The 15,753-nt window shown below is 43.9% G+C and overlaps 1 protein-coding gene across 10 annotated transcripts in view; it reads right to left on the reverse strand.

Annotated features, from left to right (window-relative positions):
• The window catches only part of ubr4 (ubiquitin protein ligase E3 component n-recognin 4), a 206,153-nt gene that overhangs the window by 117,049 nt on the left and 73,351 nt on the right, over positions 1 to 15,753 (reverse strand). For all 10 annotated transcript variants that reach the window (XM_070860353.1, XM_070860352.1, XM_070860351.1 and 7 more), the window contains 7 exons: positions 14,752 to 14,910; positions 11,482 to 11,634; positions 10,507 to 10,734; positions 8,073 to 8,230; positions 7,205 to 7,379; positions 4,038 to 4,239; positions 1,509 to 1,672 (listed from right to left, as the gene is read on the reverse strand). In XM_070860353.1, coding sequence (XP_070716454.1) covers positions 1,509 to 1,672; positions 4,038 to 4,239; positions 7,205 to 7,379; positions 8,073 to 8,230; positions 10,507 to 10,734; positions 11,482 to 11,634; positions 14,752 to 14,910 — 1,239 coding nt within the window. The remainder of the gene's footprint in view (positions 1 to 1,508; positions 1,673 to 4,037; positions 4,240 to 7,204; positions 7,380 to 8,072; positions 8,231 to 10,506; positions 10,735 to 11,481; positions 11,635 to 14,751; positions 14,911 to 15,753) is intronic.

Raw genomic sequence — 15,753 nt, forward strand, 5'->3', positions numbered from 1 at the left:
CATAGGCTTAGTTCATCTTACTGCACCACCTGTTACTGCAGCTGCCAAAACTTTAATTATGATTTAGTCAATTAGAACAAGCTTTCCCTGCTGAGCTCTTGGATTTATAAAAAAAAAGTGTCTGCAGCAAGCTGAATACAAGCAGACGGACGTCTAGCAATATCAATCAAGTACATTACAATTGCCACTCCGAATAGCTATACTAGCTACAATAGGTGTCAATCCAGTTTGCTAAATGAATCATAACTCCAGTTATACAGCAAGTAAACATCGCCCCCTCACGTCCCTGATGGTAATCAGCAAAATGTTCAGGATATCAATTAGCGTGTTTGACATTTTAACAGAGGCATTATTTTAAATCGGTTAAAGCTAAAAATATCAGAGGAATCCAATACAAATGCATTAACTTTTTATCTGCTAATATTACCAATAGTAATGTCTACGTTCTTGTGTCTGATTATCTACACTTAGCTGTACAACTTTGAAGCTATTCTCAAATACAAATTCATCCAGGACCTTCTGAAAGAGTTTACGATGCCATATATTGCTCCTGATGGGAGTTAATGCTTGCAGGATCACTTTCCCCCCCCCCCCAATCCTTAGTCTTGGTTAAGGCTTTCCAATGTTATGGTCCGGTGCTCTAATTCTAGAGTTAACTTAATCCAATCCACATTACCCTAGTTCTAACATTAAAAAACCTGTATGGTGTCCTCTTTCTATCTTCTACAAGAAGAACAAGTGTTGTGTCTCAGAATTGCCCTGCCATTGTTCTCTGAGCCCATTTCAATACCTGTACAATCAATGTCCTTTTGAAAGCAGGAGGCCGAAAAGTGCCCTCAAATTGCAGATGCAGTCATACATGATAAAACTATCATTTCAACTTATGATCAAATGTCCTCAAGCTGTTACTAATTTAAATAACGTTGCCAGTCGCCTTGCATTTGCATAATACATTCAGTTAGTCGTTGATAATTGCACAATTTTTCTCCCTTATCAAGGCGTCCAAACATTGGCAAAAAAATCAAGAGTAAATAGGTAGAAACTATTTTCACTGGCAGGAGGATCAGTAACCAGAGGACACAGATTTAAGGTAATTGTCAGAAGAACCAGAGGCGCGATAAAGAGACTATTTTCTATACAGCGAATTGGAATGCACTGCCTGAAAGGGTGGTGGAAGCAGATTCAATAATAATATCAATAGGGAATTGGATACATATCTGAAAAGGAGAAATTCACAGCTATGGGGAAAGAGTGGGGGAGTGTGACTAATTGGATAGCTCTTTCAAAGAGATGGTACAGGTTGAATGACCTCCTCTCATTCTATAATTCACTGTCTACACTTTTCATGTTTCTTGCATACTTCCCACACATGTATGGAAATATTGACGGGTGGGTGGGATTTGACAACCAGTTAACATCAACAGATCAAAAATGAGCAAAACCTATTTTGAAAAGAGCTGGTGCTTTGTCTAAAGATTATCAATGGATGTCATCTGGTGGACTCCTACCTTTGTGCTGGCCACGTACATGCCCGTGGAGTTCAATCGATGTTTGATTTGTTGCATGTTGTATACCTGTAGCAAATCATTTCCCCCAAACTCAACATCAGTCAGCTGCTGGTTGTGTTCAAAGAAATCAATTGGAAATGTTACCTGACTGGAGGTGCGCGTTGCTGTGAACAGAGACACCAAAAGCAGCCCATCAATGGTAAATCAATTACTCAGGATTCTACCAAAGACAACCCTACATAATGCTATGAATGTTTTTTACTGGGAAAAAAAATAACTTCACTTTTATCTGACACTTTTGTGAAAAATTCTAACTACTAAGCGCTGACTCTACATTGATGCATTCAGCATGAGAATTATTTAACACTGAAAATCACTGGGGGCCATGGAGATTTTTGGATTCCAAACTGTTAATTGTAAAATTTAAAATTCACAAATTCACATGTATTTCACAATACACCCTGACTTTTAGGACTGGTTCGTATTCATATAATATGCATCTATGAATCAAAACAAATGACCTTCTTATTCTAACTGTGAATGATTAATGTTGTCAGGAGTGCTTTACTGCAGGTATCGTGGAATAAATCTGTCTGGTTGTAACCAGAGGCAGTCCGATGGAGGAGCCCACCTCAAACATTAACCTGACTCTCCCTTTCAGATGCTGGCTGGCCTGCTGTACATTTCCAGCAATTTGTTTATTGCAGAAGTATGTGTAAAGGGGGAATGCATTGGGGAGACATTGTAATATATTACTGTACCAACTTTTATTATAAGATTCCAATAGTGTGTAATTTACAGGACTGCAAAGGTAGTAGCTGCTAAATCTCACAGTGGAAACACCTGGAGCACAAGTCTCAGCACCACCACCAGACTGAAATAAGACTGGAATAATTCTTAACATCCCTTATGCTTTACTTGCCTATTTCTTTGAGTGATATGAAGGGAACTGCCTGAGAGGAGCTTTAAGACAGCAGTGCACAGGGAGCAGAAATGGCTTCAATAGAGAGAGGCATTAATTAATGCCTTTTCAGCTATGTTCATCAATTCTGTTCTCTCGCATTGCTGGGTTTAGTAACTCAACAGAAGAAAAGAATCCAAACTTCAATCCTGTGATTTCTAAAAGAGGTCCTGAAGAGACCACCATCCCCTTCAATTCAAGCATGAGAACAATGTGAAGAGCCTAGCTCAGTATAACGGCCCCAAGTTTCCACATGATTTGCTCCTGATTTTTAGGAGCAACTGGTGGAGAACCGAGTATCTTAGAAATCGGAATTCTCCACATTTAAGTTTTCTGCAGTTCTAGTCAGGTAGAACAGTTTCACTTTTGAACAGAATTTTTTTTTCAAAAGGGGGCATGTCCGGCCACTGACACCTGATTTGAAAGTTTCCACAGTGAAAACGTACTCCAAACTAACTTAGAATGAAGCAAGTGAAGATTTTTGTAGGCTTGAAAAAACCTTGTCTACACATTAAAAAAATCAGGCGCAGGTTACAAATTAGGCGTCTGGAACGAGGTGGGGGGGGGGGGTGCGGGGGGGAAGGGAAGTCATAACATTCTACAATAAATCCATAGTTATACTTATACAAATAAATCCAACCTGAATAAAAATTTATAAGCAAAGAAAAGATTAAATAAACCATGTTCCTACCTGTGTGAAAGTGCTTCAGGCAGGCCTTTCAGGCAGCGGTTTCCCGACGGCAGGGGGGGGAGGCAGTGAGAAGGCTGCAGGAAGCCTCAGAACTTGAGGCAGCCATTCCCGACGGGCCCGACCGACGGCGGGGGGGGGAGGCAGTGAGAAGGCTGCAGGAAGCCTCAGAAGTTGAGGCAGCCGTTCCCGACAGCAGGGGGAGAAAGCTGCAAGAAGCCTCAGTGCTGATCATGGAAGGGCAATGTGGTTTTATTAAAAAAATATTAAAAATTGAACAGCTACAAAGAATTTGAATAGTCTCAAACAAGTCTATCACAGTCTATCTTTAATTGCAGAATGCACTCCCTCACCCACAGAAATATCAAGAAAATTAAAATACAAGCCTTTGCAAGGGTTCAATAAACAAATTTTCACTTTTTCTGCAGCACTTTTAAAAATGGCCGAGTGCCAATGTTTCCTTCACACTGCGCGTGCGCAAACGCTCCAACGCGCACGCGCAGGGTTGCCAGCATGAAAAAAACTCATTTAAATGGTACCCGCCCCCTCCTACTTACAAAATTGCCGCGAGTGGTAGGCTCCGCCCCCTGGGCGCCACGCCAAGCAGACATCGAGCTGCAAAGCGCTCGAGAATAGCGCTTTTCTTTCAGGCGCCGTTTTCGGCGCGAAAAACGGGCGCCCAGCTCGGAGAGGCGCCTGTTTTGCCGCGTGTGGAAACTTGGGGCCAACGTTTCTGCACGAGGTGCACAGGGTTCTCCTGTGCAAGGGCTGGCTCCCGAGAGTGTGCGATCACTATACTCATGTGTATTTCTCCGTGTGTGACGGCACTGTTTCTCTCTCTTTTAACCTAAGCAGAGCATTTCCGAGAGTAAACCCTTACTGGCAGCTGCAGCCTTGCGTTTGCGGACTGGTTTCAAGATGCTGATGACGCTGCTGGGCTGCAGCGAAGGCTGTAACCAATAGGAAGTGTTCTCGACATTTGCCATGTAGATCCGCAGGCTGCCATCCTCACACAGGAGTATCATGGTGGTTCTTTGCTGGTCATTGCTGGCTGTGTGGCGAATTGCAACCATGTCCTGGATCTAAAACATGTAGGGGAAAACACAAGAACACAAAAATGTAGGAACAAGGAAAGGTCTTTTAAACGCCTTCTGCCAAAACTCGGTTGAATTGCTAATCTGACCATTTTCATCTTTTCCTCCTTTCTCCTCTGTTTACTGAATCAATCAAAATTTCCTGTTGAATGTTGCAACTGAGATTGATCTATTTGACTTTCCACTCTAATGTAGATGTTATTCCTCAATTTTACCGCTGGTTCTTTTTCATTGAAAATAAAACTCCTCCTTTGGTTCTCTACATCAATTTATCAGTTTCTAAATTTGAGATCTTCCCCGAATCTACTTTCCAATGGGAATAAGTTAAGTTTCCTCAGCCCACTCTCTGAAACCTGCAACTATCTCAGAACCTTTCCAGTTATCTATAATCTTTTCCAAAATAGCACATAGATATTCCACGAGTGCTCTAAATAAGGTCTGCGTGTCAATACTATTGCCTTGTTTTATGGCTATATTTTTGTTCACTACTTTTCCCATCTCTCCTGAAGCAGTTCACTCTTTAGTCTCTCTGGGGTCAAGTTTCGGCCTGAGTTGTTCCTATTTTTTTGGAGCAACTGGTTTAGAATGGAGTATCTTAGAAATTGCAATTCTCGGCATTTAGTTTGCTCCAGTTCTAGTCAGTTAGAACAGTTTCATTTTGGAACAGATTTTTTTTCCAAAAGGGTCGTGTCCGGCCACCTGTTTTGAAAGTTTAGGCAGTGAAAACATATTCCAAACTAACTTAGAATGGAGCAAGTGTAGATTTTTGTACGCTCAGGAAAACCTTGCCTACACTTTACAAATCAGGCGTAGGTAACGAGGGGGGGGGGGGGGGGGGGGGGAGAGGGGGTGGGGAAGGGAAGTAATTAAATTCTACAAGCATTCAACAGTCTTACTTATACAAACAAAGAGCCATCCTGACTAAAAAAGTCTAAACAAAGCAAAGACAAAGTATTGAATATTCCTACCTATGAGAAGCAGCAGCAGCCTTCGAGCTGCGGTGCTTCAGGCAGGCTTTCCATGTAGGAGACAGGGGCGGCGTCAGTGACTCGACGGCAGCCCAATAGCAGCAGCAAGCAGCTTTCAAGCTGCGGTGCGTCAAGCAGGCCTTCCTTCCATGTAGGAGACGGGTGGCATCAGTGGCTCGACGGCAGCCTTCGAGCTGCGAAGGAAGTTGAGGCCATTTGGCCACGGGATAGGGGCGGCAGCAGTGGCTGACGGCGGCCGAAGACACAACAAGCAGCCTTCGAGCTGCGAGGAAGACTGAGGCCATTTGGCCACGGGATAGGGGCAGCGGCAGTGGCTTTAAATCCCTTTAAAAATGGGCGAGTGCCAATGTTTCTGGGCTATTGCGCATGCGCTCCAACGCGCAGGGCTGCCGGCACGACGTTGCCTCATTTAAATTAGCCCCGCCCCCCCTCCACTATCAGAATTGGCGCGACTCTGTGGCTCTGCCCCCCGCTGCTGTGTGCGCGCCGCGCCGAGCTCCCAGGGACCTGCAAGGAGCCGGAGAATTCAGAGATATTTTTCTGTCGTACTTTTAGGCGCGAAAAACGGGCGTCCAGGTTGGGGCTGCGCTGTTCTAGGCGCGGCCCGAAACTTGACCCCTCTATCTTTCCATCAATCATTCGCATGTTAGTCAGAGGCCTTTTTATGGAAATGTCCAAAGTAATGAAGAACCACAAGCACAGGTCACATGTACAGAAATGCTAAGTAATATAAAAAGAGGCAGCATTGTAATGAAAGGTCTCCATCTGAAATGTGAACCTGGGTACCAATTGCCTTCTGGTAAATTATCAATATTCATGTGCCAGTTTGATAAGTACTAATAACCTGTATCATCGCAGGGGCATCACAGACAATCCTGATCCTGTCCTCGCTGACATTCACAGATGTGCACTTTCCAGCAAGGGTCACTGGTCAGTGATCAGGAACAGGAAGCCTGGCAGATTATCCCCTCCCTAATCCAGGATTCCAAAAGTAAACCATAGCATCTCCATCAGGGATCAAACCTGACACATTCCTGTTCTGTAAGGCTCAGCTACTCACTGGATACAGTGAGCCAATGGGGAACACCCTGAAAAGCTAGGTTAACACAGGAGGTGGAACTGAAAAGGGGAGGCAGGAAACTTGGTTTCCAAGGTGTTATATCCATCAGCTATCTCTTTGAATTAGTACTTAGCATTTCTGTACCTGTGACCTTTAATTGTGATTCTGCCCACCCTCATTACTTTGGGCAGAAATATAAAGTGGCTACTCCTACCTGCTCATGCTGGTACTGATATAATGGCCTGATATATAAAACTATCTTCTTTTTTCATATCTGATGCACCTGCTGTGTATTTCCAGTATTTTTTGTTTTGACTGTATTTTATTACATCAAAATTTAGGAAAAGAGCACAGGATTGTGGAGGGCCAATTACCAGAGAACCACCAGCTGAATAACTAGACTGCAGGAGGATGGAGATGTCCTCCCTTCACTGCAGTCTGAACAGTGAAAACAGCTGCCACAATCTTCAGGTCACCAACTGCTCTGAGTCACCAGTTCCAGCTCTTAATAAGGCAATGAAAGCAGGCAAAAAAGCTGAATCTGAAGCCAGCAGTGGAATCTGATGAACAGCAATCATTGAGCAGCACTGTGTCTGGACTGGGGGCTTGACAGCCTATTTCATGAAAACACAGGAGCAATATCTATGGCTGTGCCTCTCTTCCCAGGTTAGATATTAAACTTCTCTCAGGATTACTTGTTCCAGTACTGTTATGTAATACTGGGCCAATTTAAAATAATCTGTATATTTTGCTGATATATATAGTTACAGACTATTAATGTATCCAAAAGACTGATTCAGAACAAATCTACAATTGGTAACACTAATAAAAGGGTTGAATTCATATCCTACTCCTTTCCAGGATTAATTGGCGTAAGGTCCGTATTCCCGAGACAATGACTGACCTTGGCTTTGGCGGGTAGAGTTTTGATCTCCTGGATGAGGAAGGTGTCTGGTTTGACCATGATGACGAGCGGAATTCCAGTGGTCTGTTGGACACAGCAGACCAAGCCAGGGTGGTTCATCACCTCTGACCACTGGCACAGGGCAGGAACAGTCTTCCCACTGCTACCATTTGAACTGCAGCGAGGGAAATAAAGGAATACAAATATGAACAGGTGAATCAATAAGATAGAGATGATGCAAAAAAAACATAGACCCGTAATTTGCGGCAAGGGGCGAAGAAAAGGTGTTTGCCACTGGCCCCGAAGAAAGCTGCCCACAAAGAACTCGCGATCTCTGTGGTGAGAAGTTCGGCTTTTTCAATGTTCAATTGAGATCGGTGTAGTTTAGAGGGAATTCCAAAGCGTGAGCTGCTGTAACAACAAGCTGTCTAAGCAGCCAATCACAATGTAGAATTCCCACAGACAGGAAATAAAACAGCTCCTTTTATTCCGACGTTTTAAAAATGTTAGAGAGCAAAACAAAGATTGGGGCTCTCACAAGGGGAAAAGGTAAAGTTGAAAGTGGGCAGAGAGTGCGAGGGGGCGAGCGAGGGGGCGAGCGAGGGGGGAGAGAGAGGAAGAGAGCGAGTGAGCGGGGGGGAAAGTGCGAGCAGTGAGAGAGAGAGAGAGAGAGCGAGAGAGAGAGAAAGCGAGCGGGTGGTGAGCAAGGGGGGGTGGGCAGCGGGCGTAGCAGAGAGAAAGAAGGGGGGGGGGGGGAAAGAGAGAGAGAGAGAGAGAGAGAGAGAGAGAGAGAGAGAGAGAGAGAGAGAGAGAGAGAGAGAGAAGTGGAGAGTGAGACCCTGTAACCCTGTCCCTGGGGACCACTCACCTCTTTAGGTTGATTGGGAACAGACGTTGCACTTCTAGTGTGGTGCGACTTAACATGGCAGCAAAGGACTTGCCCTGACTATAACTGAAAAACAGCATCTGCAGAACATGGGAATAATAGACGGAGACACCACCACCAGCAACCTGCCCATTACTGTCCTAGAAAGGAAAGGAGAAAGAACTATGTCCAGGTGTGTACATTTACACGACAATCCAATTGATGGGTTAAAGCACTAATTATTTTAACATTTGCATTTGGAGTGTAGATACTACATTAATAAAAATGGTATGTGGTAGCAGTGATTATATTACTGGACGAGTAATCTAGAGAATGCGAGTTTAAATCCCACCATGGCGGTTTGAGAGTTTGAAAAACCTGGAAATAAAAAGCTGGTATCAGTAAAAGTGACCATGAAGCTGTTGGTTTATCATAAAAACCGAAATGGTTCACTGATGTCCTTTAGGGGACAAAACCTACCGCCTCGACCCCAGTCCCACATCGACATGGTTGACTCTTACCTGCCCTCTGAAGTGACCCAGCAAGTCTGTCAAATCAGCACCTTCTCAGGGCAACTAGGAATGGACAATAAATGCTGGCCTTTCCAGCAATGCCCACATCCCAAGAATGAAAACAAAACATTTCTGTAACTCTGAGCACTCATTACAGACTTGCATAGAAATTACAACACGGAAACAGCCCATTCGACCCAACCAGTCTATGTATGTTGATATTCATCCTTCACACATGCAGTATCCTGATACCATGTGCTCGCCCAGTTGCCATACCTCTCGATTCTCCCTTTCCTTCAACCATCTCTCTAATCTATTCTTAAAGGTTCTTAGTTGTATATAGATTCACTGTTACATCATCATTTATAATGTACAATAATGTATTATACCCCTTGCCATAAAACCCACTATTACATTAGCAATTTTTTGACATTATCCACTTAAGAGTGATGCTTCTAATGTCTTTTGTTTCTTGCATACCAGATTAGCTTGAAATAATAGGTAGTATCCATTATGTCCCCGAGATATTCTAACTAGAAATGTTAGAATGGCTTCATTCAATGAGCACAGGAGATCTAGCAGCTCAAACAATGTGACACCAGCACCAAGGTGGGCACGACGAGATTCAACACCGCCTCCAGTGCGCTAGTGCAGCCTTCGGCCGCCTAAGGAAAAGAGTGTTTGAAGACCAGGCCCTCAAAACTGCCACCAAGCTCATGGTCGACAGGGCTGTAGTGATACCCTCCCCTCCTGTATGGCTCAGAGACATGGACCATGTATAGTAGACACCTCAAGTCGCTGGAGAAATACCACCAACGATGTCTCCGCAAGATCCTACAAATCCCCTGGGAGGACAGACGCACCAACATTAGCGTCCTCGACCAGGCCAACATCCTCAGCATTGAAGCACTGACCACACTTGATCAGCTCCGCTGGGCAGGCCACATAGTTCGCATGCCAGACACGAGACTCCCAAAGCAAGCGCTCTACTCGGAACTCCTTCACGGCAAACAAGCCAAAAGGTGGGCAGAGGAAACGTTACAAGGACACCCTCAAAGCCTCCCTGATAAAGTGCAACATCCTCACTGACACCTGGGAGTCCCTAGCCAAAGACCGCCCTAAGTGGAGGAAGTGCATCCTGAGAGCATGCAGAAATCAAGCGCAGGCAGCGGAAAGAGCGTGCGGCAAACGAGTCCCACCCACCCCTTCCCTCAACTACCTGTCCCACCTGTGACAGAGACTGTGGTTCTCGTATTGGACTGTTGAGCCACCTAAGAACTCATTTTACGAGTGGAAGTAAGTCGTCCTCAATTCCGAGGGACTGCCTATGATGATGATGATTTAAAGTGGTAGTTTTGTTCGGCAGTTCGATGGATCAATCCTGGACACGGGAGAGGGGCAGAGGTTAGGGTTAAGGCACTTGCTCAATGGACAAAGGACAGTCTGCAGCACAAAAACAGGACCAGAAGGCTCCTTCGGTGATGGCTGTCCTTATCTGACTGTGAACTGAGCAACCTGCATAACAGATTGCTTCTCAGGGTGATTTCTAGATTAAACAGGACATAGTTGCTTTGGAGTCACACACAGATGAGACCAGGTAGGGACAGGCAAGTTCTTTTCCTTGCCAACCCTAAATTACCAGATTGTTTAAATTGGGATTTGAATTTACAACCTCTGGGTTACAACCTTCATTGAGCAAGAGCCTTAACCTTGGGTTGCAAGTTCAATACCTTCAGACAACCCAAGTTTAATTCCTAGCCAAGTCATTCTAATAGCTGAGTTTCATCACTTTCAATAGGCTTGTGCTGTTACATTGAAGAGGCTTCCCACCGAGCCATCGCCAACCAGAAAATGATACACTTAGATAGAAAAACAAGACATTTTAACAGAACAGATCTGCATGTCAACACATTAATTTTCCAGACCTTCAGATCCTCGTGTGTGATTTCAAGCACGTTAGTGACGTAGAAAGGTCCGTGCTGAGCACTGCTTGTTTCCTCCATCACTTGGGTGTAGATATAACCAGCCGAAGACATGATAACAATAATACTCTTCCCTTCCTCGTTGAACAGAAATGTTGTGTCACGGATCTTCGAGCTTGGCAAAAGGAAATAGTACATCGGGCTCAAGGCATCAGTGGACAAGTCGTAAACCTGTGAGCAGAGAGTTGAGAACACAACCCGTTTAGTCTCTGCAATATAAGGAATGCTGAGCAGACACTTGGGCTCTGACATGTCCTTTTAGGGATTTATTTTTTTGATATTCTTTATGTCCTTAATATTACATTTCTTACAGATCATGGTGAATCATTACCTTGCAGAGGGAGACAGCTTTGGTATAATGCTGCCGCTCAGGGATATGAGAATGGATAACAAATATAAAACCCTCCCTTGGGTACTGGATGGTACAGCAAATAAGACACTGGTCACCCTTGGACCTGGGTTTAAAATGCAGTGCCAAAGTACCTTCACTCTAAGCTGCAAGAGTCCTAAAAAAATGAGTTTGAGCAGTCACAACCCAGTTTCCTGGGTAGCCTGCAGCAAAAGTTAATCTCCCATGAATTCCACATAAGGATAGCTGGTGTGGATCATAGAAGAATTCAGTGACCTGGTTTTTTTTTTGGTAGGGGGGGGGGGGTGCGGTAGTGGCAGCATAGAGGAGGATGTTCTTCTGTCAGTCGGATGCATAGAAGGTAGACCACATGAATATATCCCATGCTATACCTGACCCAGGACTCTGAAGCATATAATAGAAAGATTACATTCTCCAGGTGGCAACCTTTACCAAAATGGCATAAACAAGGCAGATAACACATCTCTATTTTGTAGTGGGATGGAAGATAATGTTGGAAGAAAAATGTAGAGCAGCTAAAACATTATCCCCTGCTACCCCAGCCTTACCTTGACAAAATCTGCTGTTATAATTGCAAGCTCAGTCTGTGACCCTGGCAGCCACACTGCTTTAATGATGAAGTTACCAGTGGCGAGTTGCGGATGGAGAACGAGGTGATCAGAGACTGATCCTGAACTGCTGAACGTCAGAACGTGACAGTCCTGGAGAGCAAGGCAGATGCAAATTATGTTAATGTGATATAGAAAATATAGAAAATAAGTGCAGGAGTAGGCCATTCGGCCCTTCGAGCCTGCACCGCGCCATTCAATGAGTTCATGGCTGAATATCTATATTAAAATGCTAAACATGGAATCGTCATGACCCAGAGAAGCAATGTTGGTGATTTATGACTTAACAGCTCATAATCTCTGCTGGACCACTAGGAAAGAAAAAGGACTGTGACCCAGACCACTGGCAGTTAGCAATATCATCCTCTCAGGCAGGGAATGTTAAATGATACGGTGATAATTTAAAAACAACTCCCCATCCCACCCCTCCCTAACATGATCACTCATGTTGGAGCATTGCTCCATGGTCAATGATCTGGACCTTAACCCAAGGAGCCATTATTCACGTGAAACTAAACAGCAAGGACAGCAGACTATTTGACCGAGGGGTCAACACAACCAGCCTGATTCTTTCCTCCTTCAATATCCACTGTGCAGTAGGGATCACAAGGGGGACTCCTGACCGATAAAGACAACTGTCAACATATTTGAAATCCTTCCAGAAGACCAACTTTACCATCTTCCCATTACAGCATCATGACGTTTCTAAAATTAATTAAATCTTCTGGGCTCATGATTTTAGTCCAACATGTAACGGGGCAGTGCTGGAAGTGACACAAGCAGGTAAGATGCAGAGATAACATCTAGCATACAATGACCGTAACATAATGAGGTTCGAAATAAAAATTACAACAGAAAGGAAGATCAAGGTACTGACTAAAAAAAAATTCAATTCCTAAAATAGCACTGGGCCCTGATGGCAGCACACTAGAATGCTGAGGAAACTCAAAGAGCAAACAGGCGAGGCTCTAATCACATTCTTTCAAACATCCTTGGATATGGAAGTTGTGTACGAGGACTGGATGATTGCCAATGCAACCCCTGTGTTCGAAAATGGAGAAAGGGTGAACCCAGGTAACTATGGACCAGTCAACCCAATCTTGGTAGTATGCAAGCTTCTAGAGGGCATAATATGGGATAAAATTAACACTCACCTAGAAAGAAAGGGGTTAATTAAGGACAGGTAATATAGAATGATAGAATTTTACAGCACATGAGGTCATTCAACTCGTCATGACTATGCCAGCTCTTTGAAAGAGTTGGCAAGTTAGTCCCACACCCCAACTTTTTCCCCACAACCATGCAAATTACATGCCCAATTGCCATTTGAAAGTTCCTATGGGACCTGCTTCCACCAACCTTTCAGGTAGTGAATTACAGATCTTAACAATTCCCTGTATGTAAAAAAAAAAAACTTTTTAATGAGGGGATTTGACAGATGTTCAAAATCCTGAAAGAGTAAATCAGGAAAAACTGTTTTGACTGGTTGGCAAGTCAGTAACTAGAGAGCATAGATTTAAAATCATTACCAAAAGAATGATTTTTTTTTTTAAAGTATGGGCCTGTTAGAATCCATAATAGCTTTTAAAAGTGAAGTTAATAACTAGTTGAAAACTAAAACATTTGAAAGGATACAGGGATAGGGCAGGGAATGGGACTAAGTGAATTGCTCTTTCAGAGAGCAAGCAGGCAAGATTGGCCGAATGGCATCCTCCTGCACTGTAAATCACGATTCATTTCCAACAACCGTCCCAGCTGCTGATCTCCCTCTAAAAACACCTCACTCATGTTTGCCCTGAACTTCAGAACCTTGAACCAGTGCCCTCGTCCTGCTGATTGTTCATATCTGAAAGTATTCTTGTGGGTTTACCTTATCCTATTAAGTATCTTATCTACCTCTATAAGATCCCATCTGAGATGAATCTGCTAGCTTGGCTCAATACCACAATGACTGGAAGGTTCACTAGCCAAGCCACAGGAAGGGCCAAAAATAGTTCTTAAACAACAAAATACTTCAAATTTTTGAGGTTATTTTAACATCTTGGTGTATAGAGTTGCCTCCACTCTGCACACCACTGGTAGCGAAGGTGGTAACTGAATGAGGGAGTGGCAACAGTCGCACTGAAGGCTAATTTTCATAATAAAAGCCTCAGACTGCACCTTAAATTTCCATTCAAAGAAAAAAAAAATCATACAGCACAGAAGGAAGCCATTCCTCCCACTCTCCTGCTCTTTTGTCCATATCTCTGCAAATTTCTCAGTTTTAAGTATGTATCCAATTACCATTTGAAAGTTACTATTGAATCTGCTTCCACCACCCTTTCAGGCAGTGCATTCCAGATCACTATAACTCACCGTGTAAAAAATGTTCTCCTTTCCTCCTGGTCTTTTTGCCAATTATCTTAAATCTGTCTCTTCTGGTTACTGACACTCCAGCCAATGGGCATAGGGGGCATAGTCTCAGAATAAGGGATCACCCATTTAAAACTGAGATGAGGAGAAATTTCTTCTCTGAGGGTTGTAAATCTATGGAATTCTCTGCCCCAGAAAGCTGTGGAGGCTGGGTCATTGAATATATTCAAGGCGGAGATAGACAGATTTTTGAACGATAAGGGAATAAAGGGTTATGGGGAGCAGGCAGGGTAGTGGAGCTGAGTCCATGATCAGATCAGCCATGATCTTATTAAATGGCGGAGCAGGCTCGAGGGACCAGGTGGCCGACTCCTGTTCCTATTTCTTATGTTTTTATGAAACAGTTTCTCCCTATCTACTCTATCAAAACTCCTCATACTTTTGAACACCTCAATTAAATCTCCCTAACCTTCTCTGCTCTAAGGAGAATAATCCCAGCTTTTCTAGTCTCTCCACATAACTGAATTCCCTCACCCTGGTACCATTCTAGTACATCGCTGCAGCCTCTCATTCCTTGACATCCTAAAGTGCCCAGAATTGGACACAATACTTCAGCTGATGCCAAATTGGCAATTTATAAAGGTTTAGCATAACTTCTTTGCTTTTGTACTCTATGCCTCTATTTATAAAGCCAAGGGTCCTTATGCTTTTTTAACAGCCGTATCAACTTGTCCTGCCACCTTCAAAGATTTTTGTATGTGAACTCAACGGGATTGCGTCCCTAGACACGGGACACAATTCCATCTAAACAAATTCAACAAGAGGTATGGCTTTCCGAAGGTTTCTGACACCACTTACCTTGAGTCCACACACAGCGAGATAATCCTCATTACATGGGTTCCCAGTCAGACTCAGAACAGTGAAAGGAACCGGAGCTGAAGCTAGACGAGTCAGTGTCAGTTTGCGTTTGCTTGAGTCAGCCTGTTTGAGTAAAGCTGATAGTTGTAGCACTGTGATCTGCAACAAGGAGGAAACAAGCGACATCATGTTTGAACTGAAGATCAGTTGTGTGGATACATCCCTTACAATGCGATGAAAAATCGGAGCTCCAATACACTACTTGTCTGACATCCAGTCTTGGATAAGCGACCAATTCCATTCCCCTCCCCGGCACTGTTCGCAACCTTGGCATCCAACTGAACCTTAAGCTGAGTTTCCAACCCCATCACAAAGACTGCCTACTTCCACTTCGATAACTTCGCCCGTCTCTACCAATGCTTCAGCCCATCTGCTGCTGACACTCTCATCCGTGCCTTTGACATCTCCAGATTTTCCAATATTGTCTTGACCGGCCTCCCATCCTCTATCCTCCGGAAACATCAACTTATCCAAAACTCTGATACCTTTACACTATCGCTCACCCAGCCTCCTGCCCTCTGAGCTATATTGGCTCCTGGTTTCCCCAACACCTCAAGTTTGAAATTCTCATCCTTGTGTTTAAATCCTTTCATGGTCTTGCCCCTCCTTAGCTCTGTAACCTCCTCCAGCCCTACAACCTCAACTCTAAACTCTCTGCTCCTCTAACTCTAGCCTCTTGTGCATCCCTTTATCCACCATTGGCGCCTATGCCCTCATCGCCTAAGCCCCACAATCTAGAATTCCCTCCTCCAACCTCACCCCTCTTCATCGCTCTCTCCTTTTAAGACCCTCCTTAAAACTCACCTCTAGTTCTTGGTCACCCATCCTAATATCTTTCTTTGGCTCAGCGCTCACTTTCTCCTTATGCCTCTGAGAAGCACCTTGGGATGTTATTTCTACATTAATGGTTCCAAACAAATGCAAATTGTTGTTGTCATCTTG

Source organism: Pristiophorus japonicus, chromosome 18 (genome assembly GCF_044704955.1).
Source record: "Pristiophorus japonicus isolate sPriJap1 chromosome 18, sPriJap1.hap1, whole genome shotgun sequence".
Lineage (NCBI taxonomy): Eukaryota > Metazoa > Chordata > Chondrichthyes > Pristiophoridae > Pristiophorus > Pristiophorus japonicus.